General features: G+C 40.2%; 1 protein-coding gene across 2 annotated transcripts in view; it reads left to right on the top strand.

Moving 5' to 3' along the window:
• The window catches only part of nck2a (NCK adaptor protein 2a), a 41,097-nt gene extending 22,362 nt beyond the window's left edge, over positions 1-18,735 (top strand). For both annotated transcript variants that reach the window (XM_005945096.3, XM_005945097.3), the window contains exons 2-4: positions 3,761-4,002; positions 12,459-13,234; positions 16,456-18,735. In XM_005945096.3, the coding sequence (XP_005945158.1) occupies positions 3,777-4,002; positions 12,459-13,234; positions 16,456-16,650 (1,197 nt within the window). In that variant the 5' untranslated portion in view covers positions 3,761-3,776 and the 3' untranslated portion in view covers positions 16,651-18,735. The remainder of the gene's footprint in view (positions 1-3,760; positions 4,003-12,458; positions 13,235-16,455) is intronic.
• Positions 18,736-21,153: the final 2,418 nt, after the last annotated feature.

Here is a 21,153-nt window from a genome sequence, read left to right on the forward strand (position 1 = left end):
CACCTTTCAAATTCACACTCGCCTAAATTGGTTTATTTTCTTTTCCTGTATATTTGTGTGCGTTCATGCAGAGAGAGACCTTTTTGTTTAGCCACCTGTCTTGTTTGTTAATAATACCAAGGAAGTCATTTGATCCTATTAAATGGCAATTCTTTCTAATTTTCTTTCTTTAGCAGATCCTGTTTTTAAGCTCAGTTCACTGTATCAAAAAAGGCATTCAGACTGATTTCTGTATTAGCTGCCTTGATGGATTTTATTGCAACAGCAAGAGCGATGTGGGTATCACAGTGAGCTGTGATACAGCTGCCACTGTGTCATACGTGATAGCTGACGGAGGATGACAGATTTTATTTGAAGCAGCATTGCCATCACTCTGCCTGATGCAAGGATGGCAAAGAGACAGAAATTGGCCTAATGGTTGATAGGTGGTGCAGTGCTCATGATAGGATGGTGGGGAAAAATGGTCACATATTATTCAGTTACTCTGGTGCAATGTGTAACCACTTTGTTTTGCTGCTGTTCAGCAGTTGTGCTTTGTATGTTTTGTATTTTCCAACAACTTAAAAAAAAAAACCCAGGACCTAAGCAGTGTCTGCACAGACATCTGGATGGTAGCTTGCAAGGCAGGAAGGCTGTAGCTGTTAGTACGGCTAACTTTAGTCCCAATCTCCACACTATTGCATCATGTCTGTGCAACGTTATACCTACAATTTAAAATGTGGTTTGATTAATGAAGAATGTGATTAACAGTTTCAAATGGGTCTTTAATGTTTTAATCAGGCCAGTGTGTCATTGTTACGGAGTTTATACTGATATTTAAGACTGTCTTAGTTTGGATTCGTTTTATTATTTTGGTTAGCTTTACTATTCGCTTATGTTTTTGCTCAAATACTCTCTGTAGTAAGCTGATATCAACAGATACATAAGGCTGACTCATTTTGCACTCCCCCATAACATGACGGTACTGTGGCTTTTTTTTCTCTACCTGTTTGTCACTGCAGTCTCATCTAATAATCATCAGTTGTTCCTTAATGAGTACTCGCTGGGGTGACACCAGTGGGGTGGAAAAAAGTAAGCACATAAAGTTCAGTTAAGTGCAGCAAGACCTGCTGTTACGCTCTAGAGTCTATACAATGGATTATATGTGACACTGACATTTTGTGATGACAGCAAATCGGTTGAGGGAAGGAGCTGGTTGCATGTTCGCAGCTGTTAATTTGTTTGTCAAAAGTATAACCACGAATGAGCTCAGATCTAGGAATCAGTGTAATTGCTTTTTACTTGATTTGTTCAAATTTAGTTGCGCTACAAGCGTGAAAACGACTTTCAGCTCCAAAGGTCTGAGTGAGTGTAACAACCACTCTTGTGTAGAAGTGTGGCCAGATTTATTGCTGTTGAACACTTCTTATGTGCTTTACAATATCTTAAAAGCGACAACTGTACAGCATATAACCAATCAGACTTCCTCGGGTTTAGTGTAATCATGCAACCGAAGTAGCTCGGCCTAGAAGCTGTAGCCTGGGGCAGATAAAGGCCACAGCACGTTCACATACCTCCTGTCTCCTAGAAGAGTTGACGTCACTGTCCCTCATCTTGTCATAAATCTGCCTTTTCACTTCAATTTCCTGCCCTCTCCAAAGAAGCACAGCTGCTGCTTTTCCTGAAAATCAAACTGTCCCTTCTGTCTCTTTTTTTCCTACTGAATTCTTTGTAGTGCACTAAAAGTTGTCACCTCCTGGAAAGTTGAGTAATTTAACTTAGGGTGAACTTAAGCTATGACAGCGTTGCACAACCTTCCTCCTTTCCTTTCTTCTGTTGTCCGTGCTCAAGCCCGTGAAGAAATCCAGTTTGACAGCCTTAGTGACAACAAGCAGAGACACATTCATGAGTGCAGATTTCATCTGCTCAAACTGTTGCATTTCAGTTTTTATTGTTCTGTTGCAGAGACAGAAAGCGGCTATTAGATGCTGTCGTGCAGTGACACACAACCCTGCTTTCGGCTGTAACTGTAAGAATGTATTCTGTATCGGCTGCACTGTCTCTGCGGTCGTGGCCTAATTGAAGCAGAATTGAATCTCTCCGGTTGAAAAAACAGCCGGAGCTTTAGAGTGCTTCCATTTGCATTTCATAAAATGTAGCCTACCCAGAAGATATCAATCGTTCCACCAGTAATGGAATCTTTTTATACGGTCTAATTTGTGCAGCTCCTCTTCTCATGAGTCATAAATCTCTTTTGTGGTTGTTCTTTATCTGTGCTATGCCCTCTCATTAAAGACTAAAATGTAAATGATTATAGGCGTAAGGGAATATACAATCCCCCTGCATTATAAATCTGTGCTGCTGATTGTTTCCCTTGTGTCAAATCCATGTACTGTTGTGCTCATATATGCATACATATGCTCCCCATGCTTGTGCTTGTCTGTTTTGAACCCTGACCTTTGTTACTGCTGTAATTCGGTGCCTCACAATAGCTCCCTGATAGCCTTACATTAGATTAGACTGTAGATATCAAACGGGCAGTTTTATTTGATTAAGTTGCTTGGCAATAGATGGCAAAAAAGCTTTATAACACCCCTTTCAACTGTCAATTATTTAACTTATCCGTATCTTCAAAAGGCTCCTTGTAATCTCCACTAATTTCTCGTCAGTCATGTCTTGAAGTAATCGAGCTTCCACTTGTAGACTCCTTACTTGGCAGAGAGCTAAATATAAACTGGATTGTTAAGATGGTTCTCATACCATGAGGTGGCTTTTATCACAGAGCGGATTTTCACAAACTGGAGTAAAAAATTCCATCAAACATTCCTTATATCTCTGTGCAGATTTCCCCCAAATTTGGTTGCATCATAAGTGATTCCTTGTCAATGCCTCACGTCGAATGACCTTACCTAAAGCTTGGTGAAGTAGAGCATGTAATTGCTCACTGTCTGTCAGAAAAATCTAATAGGCAAAGTAATGTGGATGTGTGTGCGTGCTGAGGAGGGTGAATTCAAAATGAGCACACAAATTGATTTTGTGTGTTTGTTGTTTTCTACCAAAGAAGTCCTTTGAGAATTATTATTTATTTATTTTGAGGGGTTGATGTTTTTAGCACCGTTGTCCTGAAAAAGAAAAAGTTTGCCAGTAAGAATTTCATTAGCAGTTTGAAGAGTTGTTCTAGTCTCCATCCAATGAATTATCTATTTAAATTTTGATTAAATATGACTCACAAACATGAGATTGTCATATTTAGCTTGCTTACGTAATCTAGCCTTCTGATAGACTGGAACCCCCGTACAGGGTGTATGCAGAATAATGCCCAGTGTGAGCTGGGATAAGCGGTTTAATAACTTTGTGCAGGGATGAGTATGGATTATTTTTGTAATGACTTCTTATGTGTCACAGCAGTGCAGAGCCTCACATAAACTCACCTCTAAATTATCCTTTGCATTAGGGGGAAAAATACATATTTTGACATTTTGTAAAAGATGTTTTTGCAGTTTTTTGTTAGTAATTGTCATTGTTAATAATGTTGGACAGCAAATCTGGTTAATAAGTAACAAAATAACAACTTTATGGTTGTGATTCATAGATTAAATATAACTTGCCTAATGGCTGGAGTCAGGTGATGAGTCAGAAGCAGTATTTCCTTATAATAATTAACTTATGTGCTTACTAATAGCACATAAGTGAATGTGTATACTGATGTACACCATTTGTATGGCAGTTCGCAAAGAGTTTGTCCTTGGCTCACTCCAGGTTTCTCTTCCCCCCCCCACAGGAGGACTCCATGAAAGATGACAGAGGAGGTGATTGTTGTAGCCAAGTGGGACTACACGGCCCAGCAGGACCAGGAACTTGACATCCGTAAAAATGAGCGTCTCTTCCTCCTGGACGACTCGAAGACCTGGTGGCGTGTCCGCAACGCCTCCAATCAAACGGGATATGTGCCATCAAACTACGTCGAGCGCAAGAACAGCCTGAAGAAAGGTTCACTTGTGAAGAACATCAAAGACACTCTGGGTAAGAGGAATTCAGTCACACGCTGCTTAGAAGTCAAAGGTTGCCTTGTGTGTACAAGTTGCTACTGCCAGGAGATTATTCTCAGTAAAAGCAGAAAATCTCTGCATCCTCTTTTCAATACTCTGTGCGCCGTGGTGGAGGAGATAAGATGCGGTGTTAAACAGATGTCTGTGTGTGTGCACTTGTGTTTGCTTGAATTCTCTCTCTCAAAAAAAGTAAAATGATTTCTTCACCATGTCTACCCCCTTGCTGGGAGCTGTTACTGTGCCCTGCAGGGATCTTGTTGAGTTGCCCATTGCTCTCAGCTGTCAGCACTCTTGTCTCTCAGTCCCCATTCGTGACTTGAATATATTAGACATTACATGTTGCCAGCCTGTCATAGCTGTCAGCCTGTGACAGGGATTGCAGAGAATATAGTATGGCTAAATGAATTAAATACATTTAACATTCACCATTTAAGCACCCTGATCAAAAATAGAGGTTTTCTTTGTAATAGCCAATTATAAAAACAATATGGATGAAAGACAGCAAAGTTTGTCTGTTAGCATCAAGTTTGACAAACTTTTAAAAGAAAAATAAGTGTAATTCTTTTATGTGCTTGCCTGTCTTGCAATCAAGACATCAACAGAGATATAGTAGAGTTTACATGTGACCTCATGCATAATACAGCAGCTTAAAGTGGCATAGACTGAATATGTGGCACACAGGGCTTTCACACGTGCCGGAGAGCATTGACTTTAACTTTTTGTACAGTAGCGCATGTTGGTATTTTCAGACATTCCTAAATTAACGGTGAGCTCCTTAGTGCGGCTGCACAGTGGAATCTATTTCTGAGCTTTCAGCTACGGCTCCAAAATATGATCTGTGATGGCTGTCAGGCATCCTGGTATTTGTTTAATTCATTATAACTCGTAGCAAGACAAATAGTCTCACAGTGGGGTCCTGTTAGAACACGCGCTAGTCGAATACTTGATATCTGAGTTATTTTTACATATTTCTTTTGGACTTTAGGAGTAGGGTGACAAAATGATTGGAGAGAAGTTGCCCCCCGGAGTACAAATGCCACAGAGGTGACCACCGAGAAAAATAGCCTTCACAAATGAGATGGCCGATCGCTTACAGATTTGTGGTGTGTCCTGGTAAACAGCCGACATCAAGAAATAAGCCTGCTCTTGTTTTTTTTTTGTAGCAGGAAAAGAGCCGGAGGCAGAGCAACACTGAAATTCATCTGTTTTGACACTTTTAGTATGACATACCTTTTTTTGTGAAGAAGAGACTGATATGGTGAGAAGGGGAAAAAATAGAAATGCCTGCTGTTAAATTTTAACGGGGGGATGATCAAGATGCGCAACTGGAATAAAAATAGTAACTGTGTGGCCCTGAAAGGCACCCATATTTAGATTTGAGGGGAGGACAGTGAAGTGGAGAATAGAGAAAGAGCTAAAAGGAGTCTAGCCTAATGCTCTGATTACTCTCAGCTCTGTGGCTACCAGCCCTCGGGGAAACTCTGTAGCCTCATGTGGGCTAGCGTGGCACAGCCTGCCACTGTCACCCTCATAAGAGTTCACTGTGTACAGAGACAATAGCATCCCCTCACTCACTCCCCCACCTCAGTATTGTTCCCATCAGCTCTTTTCTCCGTCACTGTAGGTCTCTGCTTTTCTATGATCAGTGGTTTAATTAGTGGAGAAATCAACCGCCTAATGGTTGTGCGAGAATGATGGATTACCTCTCTGTCCCCTGACTAAGTTACATATCGACTACATCATTATGGCCTAGTTCCATTTCAGTCTAAGTAGCGTGCTTCCAGCTAGTAGCTCTTTAGTGTTAAAAGCCAGAGAAAATTCAATAGGCGAGTACGCTGTCATGATGAAGTGATGAGCAATAGGTGAGGTCAGCCGCTAATGGAACTTACACACTGAAATGGAGAATCTGATTGGCTGGGAGCTTGATTATTTCATCCTCTCAGCAGCCTGGCCTTTTTCTTCTATTTTTCATCTCTTCAGTCAGTCCATTGTGTTTATGCAGCATGTTGGTAGTCTATAATTATTGTTATCTTCAGCTTTTCCTTTTCATTTTCTGTGCTTTAATGTGGCTGTATCATCAACATCACTCGAGGCAAAATTGAACTCTAAATGGCTGCGTGCTGCCTTGTGCCCCACTTTGCTCTCCCAGGAAATAAAAACAGTAATGACTGAAAGAATTCAGCTAAAGTCCTACTTAATCCTGAAACTGGGCCAGTACTCAATGTGCAACATATTGAAAAGTTAGATTTCCGTCCACCTGTTGGTTTTTTTTTTTGTTGTTGTTATTGTTGTTGTCTGTTTGTTTGTTTGTACTGCTGCGATCAGTGAGTGATGGTGCGTGGGTGAATATGGAGCTGTGCAAAACACTTCTTCCTGTCTCAGGTTAAAAAGCGGCATACCCATGGCCCATTTCACTTAACACTTTTTAATAAACATGGTCATTGTCAGTGCTAGGTTAAATAGACCTGTGTCCTGCTTAAACTATACAAGCTTCAAAAGAATGTGCAGTCATTTCAAGCACACTTTATTAGTCCTCTAGGTCTTGGGTTCTAGCAACTTCTGATCACCCATCTTTTTTAACACAACAGAGTAGGGCTGTTCGATATAATGATATATATCGAATGATGATATAAAAATGTCTATTGTTTCCTATTACGCTACCGTTTGTTTTGTGGTGTTGTGAAATAAACTAAGCAATGTTTTTTCATCGTTTTGATTGTCACTGTAGTGGCTATATTAATTTCTTAAAGTTCTCTCTTTCTCTTATATTTAATAGAACCACACTACGGATGGACAAGAGCCTGTTTTTACGTGTTGTCGTTAGCAACAATGATGGTAAAACCATCACGTGGCTCCGCTGTCCGCTTGTTTGTTTTCCCACGTAAACCTTTCACAATAAAGCTCAAGATCCTTTTGAGACTTTTCAAAATAAACCGAATCACGTGAAAGAGTATGCAGAGAGTTTACGGATGAGAAGCAAAAAAGAGCCGTCAGGTGCTAAACAATAAACCTTAGACTCAAACGTTGAAAGAAAATGGTGGCCGTTACAACTTATGTCTAAAAATGTATAGTTTCATTCATGGACTCCAGGTAAAGGACACCCAGCTGGAAACACTTCACGCAAGTCGAGCTGCCCGAGATTCACAGAATTTACAGAAAATGTTACATTTTTGTGATTTATATCGTTGTCAGGACAATAAATGTCTTATATCGGGATATGAGATTTTTGTCATATTGCACATCCCTACAACAGAGTCAGATTACCAGCAACTATACTGAATATGTTTTATATGATCTGTAATAGAAGTAGACTTTCAGCAGAACAAAAAATGAATTTTTTAAAATATGAAAGTAATCCAGTTATATTTGTATGCTAATAGATTTATGGGCACAGTACAAATATAAACTGCTAATGGCCAATTGGGCAATACCACACACAAAATGTAAACAAGTGTATGATAAAAGGGGGCTTTTATCATACACTTTTAGCAACCTCATTTGTCTCCTTTGAGCCTTTTGGCAGGTTATGCTGGTGTTAACACACAGTAATGCATTAAGATCCCCATGGCTCACTAGTGGTATACTGGTGTCCATAGCTGCTTCCCATGGCACTCATATCAACAGAGCAACGCTGCTATTAAAAAAAAAAAAAACACACACACACACACGCATTGCTCACATGTGATTCACTTCAACTACTCCTAAATCATACCACTCGATGAGTCAGTGCCAATACTTTCCTCCAGGACCAGGTATTGCTTTTTGATTGTTGCACAGACTTGCTGCTGGGCAATGTTGGATTTTGTGGACTTATTTATTACAGTAACTTTCCCCTCAACTGTCCTCAACTCTAAGTTATAGAGTGAAGCAATATGCTGCAACATGCAGACACTGAGGCTTTCATCAACTCACTTCCCTCTGAGTTGAAGTCCTCTGGGCTTGAAAATCGAGTCTTCTTTCAGAAGATGAAGAGGTAGGTGAACTTTGGAGTGAATGTGTGGGAGGAGAGAATAAAGCCTGCTGCTGCTCAAACCAGTAGGCCAGTGCCTTGAAGTGGAAATGACTAGGGGGGAAAAATGTGCACCTGAGAGGTATGTGTACCTATCTAGGATAGGTACCATTGCTTTCTATCATTCAGTTATAGGTCACTTGTACATTAATGTTCCTAATGACTTAATAGAGACCCCTGACCGTGATCAGTTTTTCACGCATGTGCTCAAGAGTTCTTGGTGTGTGGCAACAAGCATTGCCAGAATCAACTTTTTAGTTCACTGAGCTGTTATTACAAAACACACAGAGAAAAATCTATACAGTGTCGATAGACATTGTTCACAACTGGGCTTTCTCACACATGGTGCTCAGCAGGGTATAGTCGGACAGGTTCTTGGTACTGGAAGTACTCTGGTTTAGTTGGAGAAGCTGCCTGGTTAGAACATGCAGGAGGGAGGACACATGATGCCCACTCGTTTGCTCTGAATTAGACAATTGTTGCTGGTGTTCTTAAATGGGCACAGTTAGTGATTACTCGGGGATTGTACTAGAGATCTGTCAGGTTAAAGACCATTGGATGCCTATAGAAATACGGTGGTGCAGTGCATGTTTGAATGAGACTCTAGTCGATTGCCACCACAGCTTTTAACATAAAAGCAACATTTCCGCTAGGAAAGAAATTAACCCTGGCATCTTTGACTGGGCGCTACACTAGTGAGGTACAGACTGAACAGCTGAGCCGTTTTTGGCTTCGGTCCATATATGTACTTGAACGAGGGAGAAACACTGTAGAATTCATTTCCCACTTTATAGCGCGTATCAGTGTTAACTTGCCAAAGGATGATTTAGCCTCTTTGACAAGTAAACCCCCCACACACCCCCACCCCCATGCAGTCAGGTGTCTTTACTTTGGTGGTGTGTGTATGTCTGTGTGTTTAATTATCCGTAAAGGTTCACCTGAAATGGGCCCAAGAGTCTAGTAGTTGGATTGCAGTCACTGGATACAGAATATTCCCCCATACACTCATACACACACACAGCTATCAGATATATGCTATCCATAAACATGATCTGTTTGTTATTCCTGTCTCATCCCTCTTCTTTGCATTTTTGTCAGCTGTGGCCTCTGATGTGCCTGGTCTCCTGCATGTTTTGTGTATGTGTGTGTGTGGAACAGCTGCCAAGGGACCCCTTGTCTCTCTTCACTCCACTTCTTCTCTCCTCCCTCTCTCTGCCAACAAGTTTCATGGTACTCTGTGTGAACCCTGCAATTTTCAAAACAATGTAAATGTTCTATTCAGCAGTGACATTTCAGCTTGCTCTGTGGCACAAATGGGTGATTAGCTGTCAAGATGCTCACTTCACTCATTAGTGGCACACATGAGCATATGACACAAGCCTCAACTGTCAAGTAAATGGTATAAATGTTGTCAGCCGTGTGGCATATCATTATTATTTTAACATGAATTTGAGAAAAGAGGAGACCTCCTTGGTTATGTTCAGCTCAGAGACTTTAACTTGAGGTCTCACTGAAATGCACGCGCGTTTTTAAATACTTCTCTTTGAAAGTACATGAATGAAAAAGTCAGAGACAGGTAAGACAGGAGTTGACTTTGATCCTAGATATGCCTGTCATTATCAAGCCCATGGTGGCTGCTCCAGTTTTCATTCCCTGTCAGCACCAACTATTTTCAGCCTTTTGATTTAAATAGATGTGTGCACGGCCTGTAGATGATGTTGTCAGAATACCAAGCAGATAATGAGCTTTCATTTCAATCCTTATGAGTAGCGGGGGTGCTCGGTGTGAGTGGAGGAGTAGCTCTTTGTTAATTCTAATATCGCGAGTATCACTCTGCCCTTTACCTCTGAGGTTTCTCATAGCATATCCTGTATCTAAAGTATTTTTTGCACTTGAAATGCTTCAAACAGCCCATGAGTACAACTTGCAACCTCAATTAGTTTTCTTGTGACTGTAACTGCCTCCTTTCCCCTAGCAGCCGAGGCCATTCTGACTATTGCTTACTTCCAGTTATCTACTTCAGGTTATTGCAACTTTCATTACTGCTCGTATACAAGAACTGATTAGTGTTTAGTTATTTCTTACAAGATTAAGGGAACATATTATGCAAAATTCAGTTTTTGATTGCTTATGAACATCCCTCCAGTGAGTCTGAAGACCCACAAAATGTGAGATGATCAAGAAGCTTCATCCTTCCAGCAGTTTTGGTTCATTTTTGATGCCATTTCCCACAACAACAGAAATATCTCTATATGTTTAGTGTTGGTACAATATGGGGCCCATATGTATGAACGTCAGAACTACTAAACTGTAATTCAGTGAAAGACTTGACGACTGATTTAATACAGATTTTTGCAAATTTTGTGATTCAGTGCAATTTATTATCAGCCTTTTTGTCAGTTAGTTGCATCTGTTGGCTCATCTGCTACTATCTACCGGTAATTTCATATACACTTTATTTTACGACAGGAGAAATCCCAGAAAAGCTGTTCTCATTTACCCATGTTTGTATTATCATATAGCTGAAGGAGTTTTAAATAACAGAAGTACGGCCCATGTTAAGCAGCAGTCAAAACAGCTGTTTCCAAGGTGCTGCTCTGCTCTATAAAAATACATTTTTGTAGCCACTCTGACAAAATCACCATACCCACATGTTAACGACAACGGCTGCCGTCATTCCAGCAGTGTTTACATTACTGTGCAAAAATCCTGAGCTCCCCTCATTTCTTTATGTGGCTTCCAAGCAACCAGATTTTATTCTACTTTAAATGTAGTCTTGAGGAATGCTTCTCCAGGCTTTCTGAAGGTCTTTCAATGTTTTTTGCACAGTGGCTGCTTTTTAGTTCGTTTTCAGTCCAATCCTAGTACCTGACCATTTTCACAGGAATGTTTTTTTTGTTGCTGTTTTGCAGTTTGCTGCTGTTTTTATTAAGCAACTTAACATTCACCTATGAGTCACTGAAGCAGAAAAAGGCACCTGCCTCAAGGGATGAACCATTGTTGTGTCATAATAGTATAGCAAGGAACTAATTTTTACCTTAGGCGGTCTGTTAATAGCACCCTGTCACAAAAACACATAATGTGTTCCCATTTCTTTAGTTGAATATATGAAAAATGCCAAAGACGGCAGTTTTACAAAGTGCCTTGAGGCAACTGTTATGTGATTTGACACTGTACGAATAAAATTGAATTGAAAGAGCTTTAGCAGAAAACTAGGCATATCTCCAGAGTGTACTTATTTTTTTAATTTTTGAACTGGACAAGTGCAGGACAAAAGAAATGACAGCTGGGAACTATAAAAGACTGAGATAAATTGAAACTGCTACTGCAAAATTTCACAAGAACTGGAAAGAATTGAAATTTTTGGTGTAAATGATCATCCGTGTATACAGAGGAACTCAGGAGACATGTACAACGGAGTTTTTACAGGCATGACTCTGTCATGGTTTGAGGCTGCATTTCAGCCAGTGGTTTTCGGGATCTTGTCAAAATAGAAAAGTACCATCAGATTTTGATCCCCGTGCAATATCATCTATAATGTTTCTGATTGGCAACAACTTCATTTTTCAGCATGACAGTGATCCCAAACATGCTGCTGGTGGAGTAAAAATGTACCAAGCCTCCTCAGAGCCTGGACCTCAACACTGTTGAAGCAGTATGGAATCATCTCTACAGAGAATGGAATAAACGGACTTTCAAGCTGTTTAAAATTGTTTAAAAAAAAAAAAAGTTTTCACAGCACTATTCATATAAAAAGATCACAATGACTGAAAGCTTGAATGTATCAATTTTTTTCTTCTTTTTTTCTCCCCTCCATGCACTGCTTTGCATCTTTATCTATTGTTTGATTTGTTCTCTTTATTAGAATTTGTAACGACAAAATTTTAAAACTAAACTATTCAATGCTTCACAAAAGCCTTTTCATCCTAAAAATGATCACATCTTTATCTCTAAATGCAAGTTTGGATGCAGAATGGATTCTGCACCTTTGCAGATTAACTAGGTTATTAAGCTGGGCAGACATGGTTAAACACACTAAACCAACTAGGTGTATGTGAGAGGACCGTTTGTACAAATGAAGTGAAAGTATGACGCAAGTGAGAGAAGTCTGCCATGTTGACTCTTTACTGGAAAGTGGCATAGTCAACAATTTGGAACAAGTCTGACCAGGAAAGTACATGCAGAGTAGAATGAGCGATCTATCCAGTTATTTGAACTGACATGTATAAGACAAGCTATGGGGACATATGAGATTTGTTAACTAGCACCAGACAGACACAATTGGTGTCGACCTGGTAAGAAAAGTTGGGTATTGTGGAGACCAAATTATGATATGACTAATCTGGTAGAAATGTGGGGAAAAAATTGTGTGTTTGCTACCATCTGTGTAACGTTGCTCTTGTTTCTGTTTATGTGCACAGGTTTAGGAAAAACTAAGAGGAAGACGAGTGCCCGAGATGCTTCCCCAACACCAAGCTCAGACACAGAGTACCCCTCCAATGGCAGTGGGGGTGGAGGAGTTGGGGTAGGAGCACCAGAGAGAATCTATGACCTCAATATCCCTGCTACAGTTAAGTTTGCCTACACAGCAGAGAGGGATGATGAGCTGACCCTGGTGAAAGGCTCCAGAGTGATCGTGATGGAGAAGTGCAGTGACGGCTGGTGGCGGGGCAATCAGGCGGGGCGGGTAGGCTGGTTTCCCTCCAATTACGTCCAAGAGGAGCTCGGAGGGTCAGATGATAGAGGGGAGGGCGATTCCTCGCGGGGATACCTCGAAGCTTCTCAAGGAACTTTGTTGGCAAACGGGCGCACAGGTGGCCGTGGGGGAGTTCTTCACCTGGTTCAGACTCTCTACCCCTTCAACTCTGTGACAGAGGAGGAGCTAAACTTTGAGAAGGGAGAAGTCATGGAAGTGGTGGAGAAGCCCGAGAACGACCCAGAGTGGTGGAGGTGTAAAAACTCACGTGGCATGGTGGGCCTGGTACCTAAAAACTATGTGGCGATGCTGGACGAGCGGCCTGGCCCGCCCTCCTCTACGTCGAGCTCCCCACAGAACCGCCTCCTGGCACCGGCACGCTCAGGGAGGTTCGCTGGCAGGGACTGGTACTACGGCAACATCACCAGACACCAGGCTGAGTGCATACTCAACGAGAAAGGCGAAGAGGGTGACTTCCTCATACGAGACAGCGAGTCATCGGTGAGTCACTTGGGTGAAGTCATGATAGAGTAGTATTTTGGATACTGGGAGAAACTGACGATGAATCCTGGTAGGAAAAAAAAGAGCAGTTTGGAAATATAGTCCGCATGTTTCTCCATGTCAGGACCTGCGTTTAAGTATTTTAAAAGCTTAAAGACATGATGTATATGAAATCTTGACCTTTTTAGTAATCAGTCCTATTTAACACAAACATTAGACGCAACCTGATAAGCAATCACATGATTTTTCACATTCACATGCTTAGAGCAGAAGCAGCTGGTCGGAGACATATTTAACCTGAAACTGCTACAGTAATTACACTCTCAGTGAAAATAACTTCTAGCAAGGATTGTTGTGTTCTTTTTTTTCTTCATCCATCTTTTTAACTACTTAAAAGCTTAATTTGTAGAACTGTGTTAAATCTGTACAGAATATACCCTTTGCTGTTGCTTACACTAATAACAACAAAAGGCTTCTGGTCAAATCAAGTTTTTTCAGTGATGCGTTGCTGCTGAAGCTCATAATAATTACACTCCAGTACGTGCCATTTCATTAGTTACACCACGTTGGACCCCCTTTTGTCTTCAGAACTATCTTAAATCTTCTTGGCACAGATTCAACAAGGTGTTGAAATATTCTTCAGAGATTTTGGTCCACGTTGAAGTGATGGCGTCACACAGCTGCTGCAGATTTGCTAGCTGCATATGATGCGAAACTCTTCGTCCACATACAAAAGTTGATCTATTGGACTGAGATCTGATGACTGTGGACGGCATTTGATTACAGAGAGCCCACTGTCATGTTGTGATGATTTGAGACATGGTGCATTATCATGTAACCACATCTGAAGATGGTACACTGGGCTGTTCAAGGGATAGACATGGTCAGCAACAATGCTCAGCTGTTGATAAATGATCCTTAGTTACTACTAAGGAGTACAAAGTGTGCCAAGAAAATATCCCGCACAGTTACACCACCAGCCTGAATCATTGATACAAGGCAGAATGGATTCTGAGTTAAACTCTACCATCTGATTGTTGAAGCAGAAATAGGGACTTATTAAGACCAGGCAACAATTCCAGTGTTTCCAGTGTTCTGTTGTCCAATTCTGGTGAGCCCATGTGAGTGGCAGCCTCAGTTTCCTGTTCTTAGTTGACAGAAGTGGAACCAGATGTGGTCTTCAGCTGCTGTAGTACATCTCTTTCAAGGTTCAACGTACTGTGGATACAGAGATGCTCTTCTGCGCACCTAAGTTGTAACAAGTAGTTATTTAAGTTAATGTTCTCTTCCTGTCAGCTCCAAGCAGTCTGGCACTTCTCCTCTAACCTCTGAAATCAACAAGACGTTTTCACACAGAACTGCCACTTAGCAGATATTTTCTCCTTTTCAGTCCATTCTCTGTAAACATCAGAGGTGGCTGTGTAGTAAATCCCAGTAGATCATCAGTTTCTGAAATATTCAGACCAGCCTGTCTGGTGCCAATGACAGTGTCAGTTCAGTCACATGTTTAGTAGAGGTGGGAATCACCATACATCCCACGATACGATATTATCACAATACTTAACGCACGATACAATATTATTGCAATTTTTAAAAATATTTTGCGATATTCAGATTCTGTACATAAAGGTAAACTTTATCAATATTCATTTTATCTAATATCAAAGTCTCACACTCAGTCTTTCTCTCATTTCAGTCAGTTTTATTGTTGACAAACTGAACGGTTTGTATTACAGTCTAGTCCAACTTAACTGAATGCAACCATCTGGTACAATTATAGCTATTCTGAACTATGCAGCTCCTTCAGCAACTGAAGAATTTGAAAGTAAAATAAAACAAAATATAATTTTACATTAAATAAAAAAGTTTTAAACTTAATTAAAATAAAACATGTCTTAAATTAAAATAAGTAAACTGTCATGTTTATTGCTGCCAAAAAAAAGTTAAACACATTTGGACAGTGAAGGAATGTCAGGATTCTCGCTCAGAAAAAGGATCAACATGCTCTGAAGTCAGAGCACAAAAACCTTTTTTGTAACAAAATATCGATTTCTGCTGTCCCTGTATCGATACGTTATTAGCAAACAAAATATCACGATACTACACAGTATCGATTTTTTCCCCAACCCCTAATGTTTAGTCACCTTCCTTTCCCATTCTGGTTTTCAATTTGAACTTCAGAACGTCATCTTGACCACATCTACATGCCTGAATGCATTAAATTGCTGCCATATGATTGGCTGATTAGATATTTTTATTGACGAGCACCTGAACATGAATTTGCCAGCGAGTGTATGCTGGCATAGCCTGCACAGTGCTCTCTCCGTAACCACCATTTTTTGTGGTCCAGTGACATTGTATAACCTAATAAAGTACCTACAACACATAATATTGTTAACAAGCTTGTCTTGAAATATCTTCAGTTATGCAAGCACGGCTGAAAAGCTGCTGATTAAGGAAGGCATAAATCTGGTTTGGAGCAAAAGCCTTTGTGGCTTCATTACTGGCTGAAAATGGTTACAAACCAACAGCTTTGAAATGCATCTTTGTGTTATGAGGAATAAAGGCGATTCCATGCAGGACAGTTTATTAGATTAAAAAAAGTTTTTCTTTTTAATGAAAAGGACAATTCACGGTGACCGTTAAATTGAATTGTATATTATTTGTTGCTGTAGATCACCTCTGTCATTGCACTGCAGCCATCTGATGTCAGCTGTTATGAAGTGAATTTCTTCTTTTTTTTTATTTTAAGTGCATCTAAAAAAGATTAGGTTGTCTCTTGGTGCAGGGTTTCAGATTTCTTCAGCACGTTTTTGATGTCATAAATACAGCTTGCATGCGGTCACACTTTAAACTCGGATTTTAGGTAACCTCAGAAAAAACGTCCCACTTACAGCAGTGGAAATTGAAGCGTTAAGAGTAAAACTCTGCACGGACTGAACATCTAAGAAGAGCATTGACATGCATTAAAACACCTTTCTACGTGGGGTTGGATGGTATATGGGATTATTCATTTTATTTATTTATTTATTTTCCTCACGGAACACCAGAATTTCACATGTTGCAGTTGGATGAATGTAGTTCAAGCTCTTTAAGTTTAGGCGTATGCTGCCACCTGCTGGTTGTAACACAGTCTGCTTTTGAATTTAATTCCACATTTTTCCCCCAGTCATTCTCTCACATTTCTAACCGTAACAACTGTCTGCCTTTTTGTTTTTCAGCCCAGTGACTTCTCCGTGTCTCTGAAGGCGGTGGGTAAGAATAAGCACTTTAAAGTGCAGCTGTCAGACGGAGTGTACTGTATTGGCCAGCGCAGGTTTAACTCCATGGATGAACTTGTGGAGCATTACAAGAAAGCTCCCATCTTCACCAGCGAACATGGGGAGAAGCTGTACCTGGTCAAAGCGCTGCTGTGATTTACACACCCTCACACCTACACTGGATGCTCATACACACACACACACACACACACACACACATGCACTCTCATACACCAAACACTAATGCCACTCCCCGACTGTCTTAACTCAAGCCTTAGCTCGGGACCCTCTTGCTGTGGCGTCTGTACCACGTCTAGATCCTCTCTCGCACCTCCGCGTCTTATCTGTGCTAGCAGTGAGCAGGTGAAACTTTCTCTAGCTCTCCAACCGAGCCGTTAACCTGAAGACAGCCAGCACTGTGTCAGCAAATATCTGCATCCTTCATTTACAACACCATGCCAAAAGAATTAAATACGAGAAAAAAGGAAAAAACAAAACAGCCTCTCAATCTAAGATGTGCAAACTGCAGTGACCAAATCTGCTGCTAACAGAACGCCTGAAGCCTTGTTGGGTGTTGAGCTCTCCTTCTGATGTCATACATAATGTCCATTTACTAGCACGCACATTGTAAGTTACACCATTGCTCTTAATCCACACAGGAGAACAGACATTTAAGAGTTCAGAGAGAACTCAGACCTCTGTGGGACCTAACTCTGGTGTTGTCCTGTCGAATCGCTGGCCATTGTTTTATTTTCTTCACTTTTTTTTTTCTTTTTAAGAAATGCTTGTTACAGAGTTGATGCTTTTTTTTTTTTTTTTGTCTCTTTTTAAAAAATAGTTAAATTAATTTCCTCTCTGGAGGTTTAAACTGTTGCTTCTTCATTCAGTGACTTCACAAAGTGACCAGAATCACTCTCTTGCCTTTTGCCCTTTGTCTCAGAGTTTTCACCATTCCTCATTTTCTCCTCATTTAAATTTCTCCTTTTTTTTTGTTTAACTTAAATCCCTCCTTGTTTCCATCTTCACAGACCCCATCGTTAGTTTGTAGTACTTAAAATCTGGATACAGCACTTCCTAAAAGCAGTCTAGGTGGGAGCACTAATGCAATAGTGGAGACTTCTGATTTCCTGTAGAGTTTAAATGTTTTATTTGTGTAACCAAATGTGCCACCTTGTACCCATTACTACTGGCTCCAGGGCTGCACTGCACTCGCCATAGTACGCCAGTCGTTCATAACTCTGTGCTCATGCTTTATAGTGTCACGCTGGACATGTTACTGTTCTCCAGTATTTCACGATACTGACTGAAGAATAATAAAAAGCTTTTTTCTGCTAACCTGAGTAATTCCACTTGATCTGCTCCAGCGCCTGCCCATGGAAATAAAATACCTTCTCACATCTGACCGATGAGAACATTGGAAGGGATATTATACCAAAAAAGTCTTTAAAAAGGAAAAATGGTAAAGTTATTACCTGAGACCCTGTTTCAGAGTATTTAGGAAATGATATACTGCCTTTACAAATCACAAAATCTTTCTTTTATTAACAAATGAATCACAAAATGACTTGGAGTAGTCCAGTTTTACTGAACATATGACAGGTCTGAAGCCTGGCCTCTTTGAATCTAGCAAAAAAGAAAAATTGAGCAAAGTTGTCTTTATAAAAGTAAAATGAACACTAATAATCCACCCTGAAATCGGGATTGTCTGCCTTTAGCATGGCCAGCTAAACAGTTCGTGACACTTCAGGTAGAAGTGAAATCAAAGATAATTGTTTCTGGGTAAATATAGAGATGCCATTGTACCCTTGATGTGTGTTGTGCATGTCTAACAGGTGTAGGAACAGTAACAGAGTGGATGGAGCAGGGCTTAGGTTTCTGTCTCTTTATATACACATATATAAAAAAAAATTCATCTTTCACTGTCAAGAAACCAAATACATTCTCATCTTAGCTGAAAGTTATAACCTTAGTCCCGCCACGCATTTTCCTCTTGTTTTCGTTTGCTATGTGCATTTGTTTACCAATGGAAGTGTTGATCATGGGGTCCTCAGCTTTTATATGATATATCTGAATGTTATTGAGCATTGTTATTTAATTCTTGTCTCCACTGTATGTATATATTCAAAATAAGAAGAGGTGCATATATGAATCATTAAGATCCAACTATGGTACTGTATCACCGACAACGTGATGAGAATTGAGATACTTTTGTTCAATAAAATTTTTTGAAGAATACTAAATTACGTGTGATCGGTTACTGTCTCAGTGATTACTTTGAAAGGTTAATGCCAGCATGGTGTTGCCGTTCTGCTCTGAGAGAGAGAGGCTTTCTCATTTTCTAATGCGATCAAATTAACGGTGATATGAGACTCCTGTTAAATTCCTTCTCTGCTGATTTCATTGCTGTCTGATTAATTATCAGACAGCAATGAAATCAAGGCCCTGAGGTTTCAGAGCATTTGCAAATAATTTCCCCCACCGTGCTTCATAGCTTGGCTGAGTTCAACTTTTGTCTCAGTATTGTCCTGGGATTGTTTTGGTGTTTAAACTACATGAAAGCAACTTTAAGCAAGATGTGGAGAAGATGAAGATTTTAAAGATGTTTTTCTATCATCCTTGGGTCTTAAAACCACTTCAGGATTGTACTTTATGCTCCTCTGTGTTCTTTTTAACACATCTGCTTTTAATAAACCTGACTGCACAGGTCTGAAAAATGAAAATCACTTCAGGATTATTAATTCTAATTCTTTTTTTTTTTTTTTTTAAATATGAGCGTTTCCTTTTTTATTTCGCACATTTCTTTAAGGGAATCTAACGGGGTTTACCACTGTATACAAGCCCATTCAGCCATTTAAAGTCCCCCCAGGCCTCTTGAATCCCGTCTGCCAAATAGCTAACCCCTACAAACGTCAGCTGGTGTAACCAGAATCGTTCTGATGATTGAGGTCACCCTCGCAAGGTGTTTGTGTCTGAGTCAGTCACAATTAAACCGCCATCTGCCTCAGCTTTGACAGGACCAAGCTGCCAGTTGGGATTTCATATCTTTATGTGAGAGTGATGACTGCAGCATGTCAACGTACCTTAAACTGCACCGGGGTTTATCTGGATTGGCTCTCTAGTCTCACATTTTTAATGGAGATCGAGTACACAGTCTTTTGGGCCAGCTGTTATTTACAAAGCAGTGTCCAAGTGGAAAGATGAGACAGAGCTGTAAAAGTTATTTTATTATTATTATTATTATTATTATTATTAATAATAATAATAATAATAATAATTGAAAACGTCGGAAAAAATGTGGGCCGCAGTATGCAGAATTCCCCACATGGTGGCAGTATTGGGCTCTTTCGATTGTCACCTGAACTGTTCACCTGAGCAGCAGGATTATGTGTTTGGTTGTTCTGGCAACTCACACTGCCTGGAGTCTTTAATCTGAATGAATTAAACTAAAGCTGAATGTCAGCAATTTCATTGATTTTCATTCAGCCTCTTTCAAAATTCGTCTTCAATAATAATGCAGGGTTAACTGGCCAAAGGATAAACTGGTGAACAGGGGAGCACACGTGAATGGTTATCTAAAATTAGTGTACTTGATTTAAAAGGAAAGTGAGCTCAAAGCAACCAAAGGCTCAGCAGGGAGAGGCATCATTACTGACTGACTGCTGTAGTTTAGAGTAATTCAAATCCAATTATCACAGTCACTTATTTTGGTATTGTTCTTATTTTGTAGTGTTCGTAGCAGCTGAGTCGACTCCCCGTCTCTAGTGGAAAAACAGAAACATTAAATTAATGAAGACGTTTGTGTTTCTTAGCTCCACAGCATGTTTATACCCCACTGACACAAAGACAATCAGAGTTGTTGTTTGAAAGCAGAGTTGTGGCCATCAGTGTGCGGCACCGACAACTGAGAGAAGGGGCCACAACACAAACGGGGGATCACTAAATATGTGATTAAACAATATTTCAATATTGAGGTACGGCTTATCCAGCAGAGAGCACAAATGCATTTCTCCATTTCCTGATTTATTGTTTTCTTATTCGTCTCACATGTTTCAGTTCATCAAACCAACTCTAATATTTGACAAAGATAACCTGAGAAGATACAAAATGCAGTTTTTAGATCATGATTTATTATTAAGGTGAAATGCTTATCCAAACTTACCTGGCGCTGTGAAAAAGTAATTGCCTCCTAAACCTTTTAACTGATTGTGCCACCCTTGGCTGAAAGCATTTTGGATAACTGGAGTCTTTCCTGTCACTGTTGAGGAATTTTGGCCCACAGAATTGTTTGAATTCAGCTATGCTGGAGGGTTTTGAAGCGTGGCCTGTATGACGTCATCCCAAAGCATCTCAATGTAAATCCAGACTTTGACCAGGCCTCTGCACAAACTTTATTTTGTGTTTTGAGCCATTCAGAAGTGGACTTGGTGGTGTGTCCTGGATCATCGTCCCAATGTAGAACCCAAGTCCAGCAACGCAGCCTCAGACCATCACACAACCACCATCATGCTTGATTGTTGGCGTGATCTTTTATTATTTGCTATGTTAGTTTTACAGCAAATGTAATGAGACTCAAACCTTCCGAAAAGTTCTGCTTTTGTATCGGCAGTCCACAAAGTATTTTCCTAAAAGTCATCAAGATGGGTTTTTTTGGCAAATGTG

This window comes from Haplochromis burtoni, unplaced genomic scaffold (genome assembly GCF_018398535.1).
Source record: "Haplochromis burtoni strain Fernald_Lab_line unplaced genomic scaffold, NCSU_Asbu1 Contig_432, whole genome shotgun sequence".
NCBI classification, from domain to species: domain Eukaryota; kingdom Metazoa; phylum Chordata; class Actinopteri; order Cichliformes; family Cichlidae; genus Haplochromis; species Haplochromis burtoni.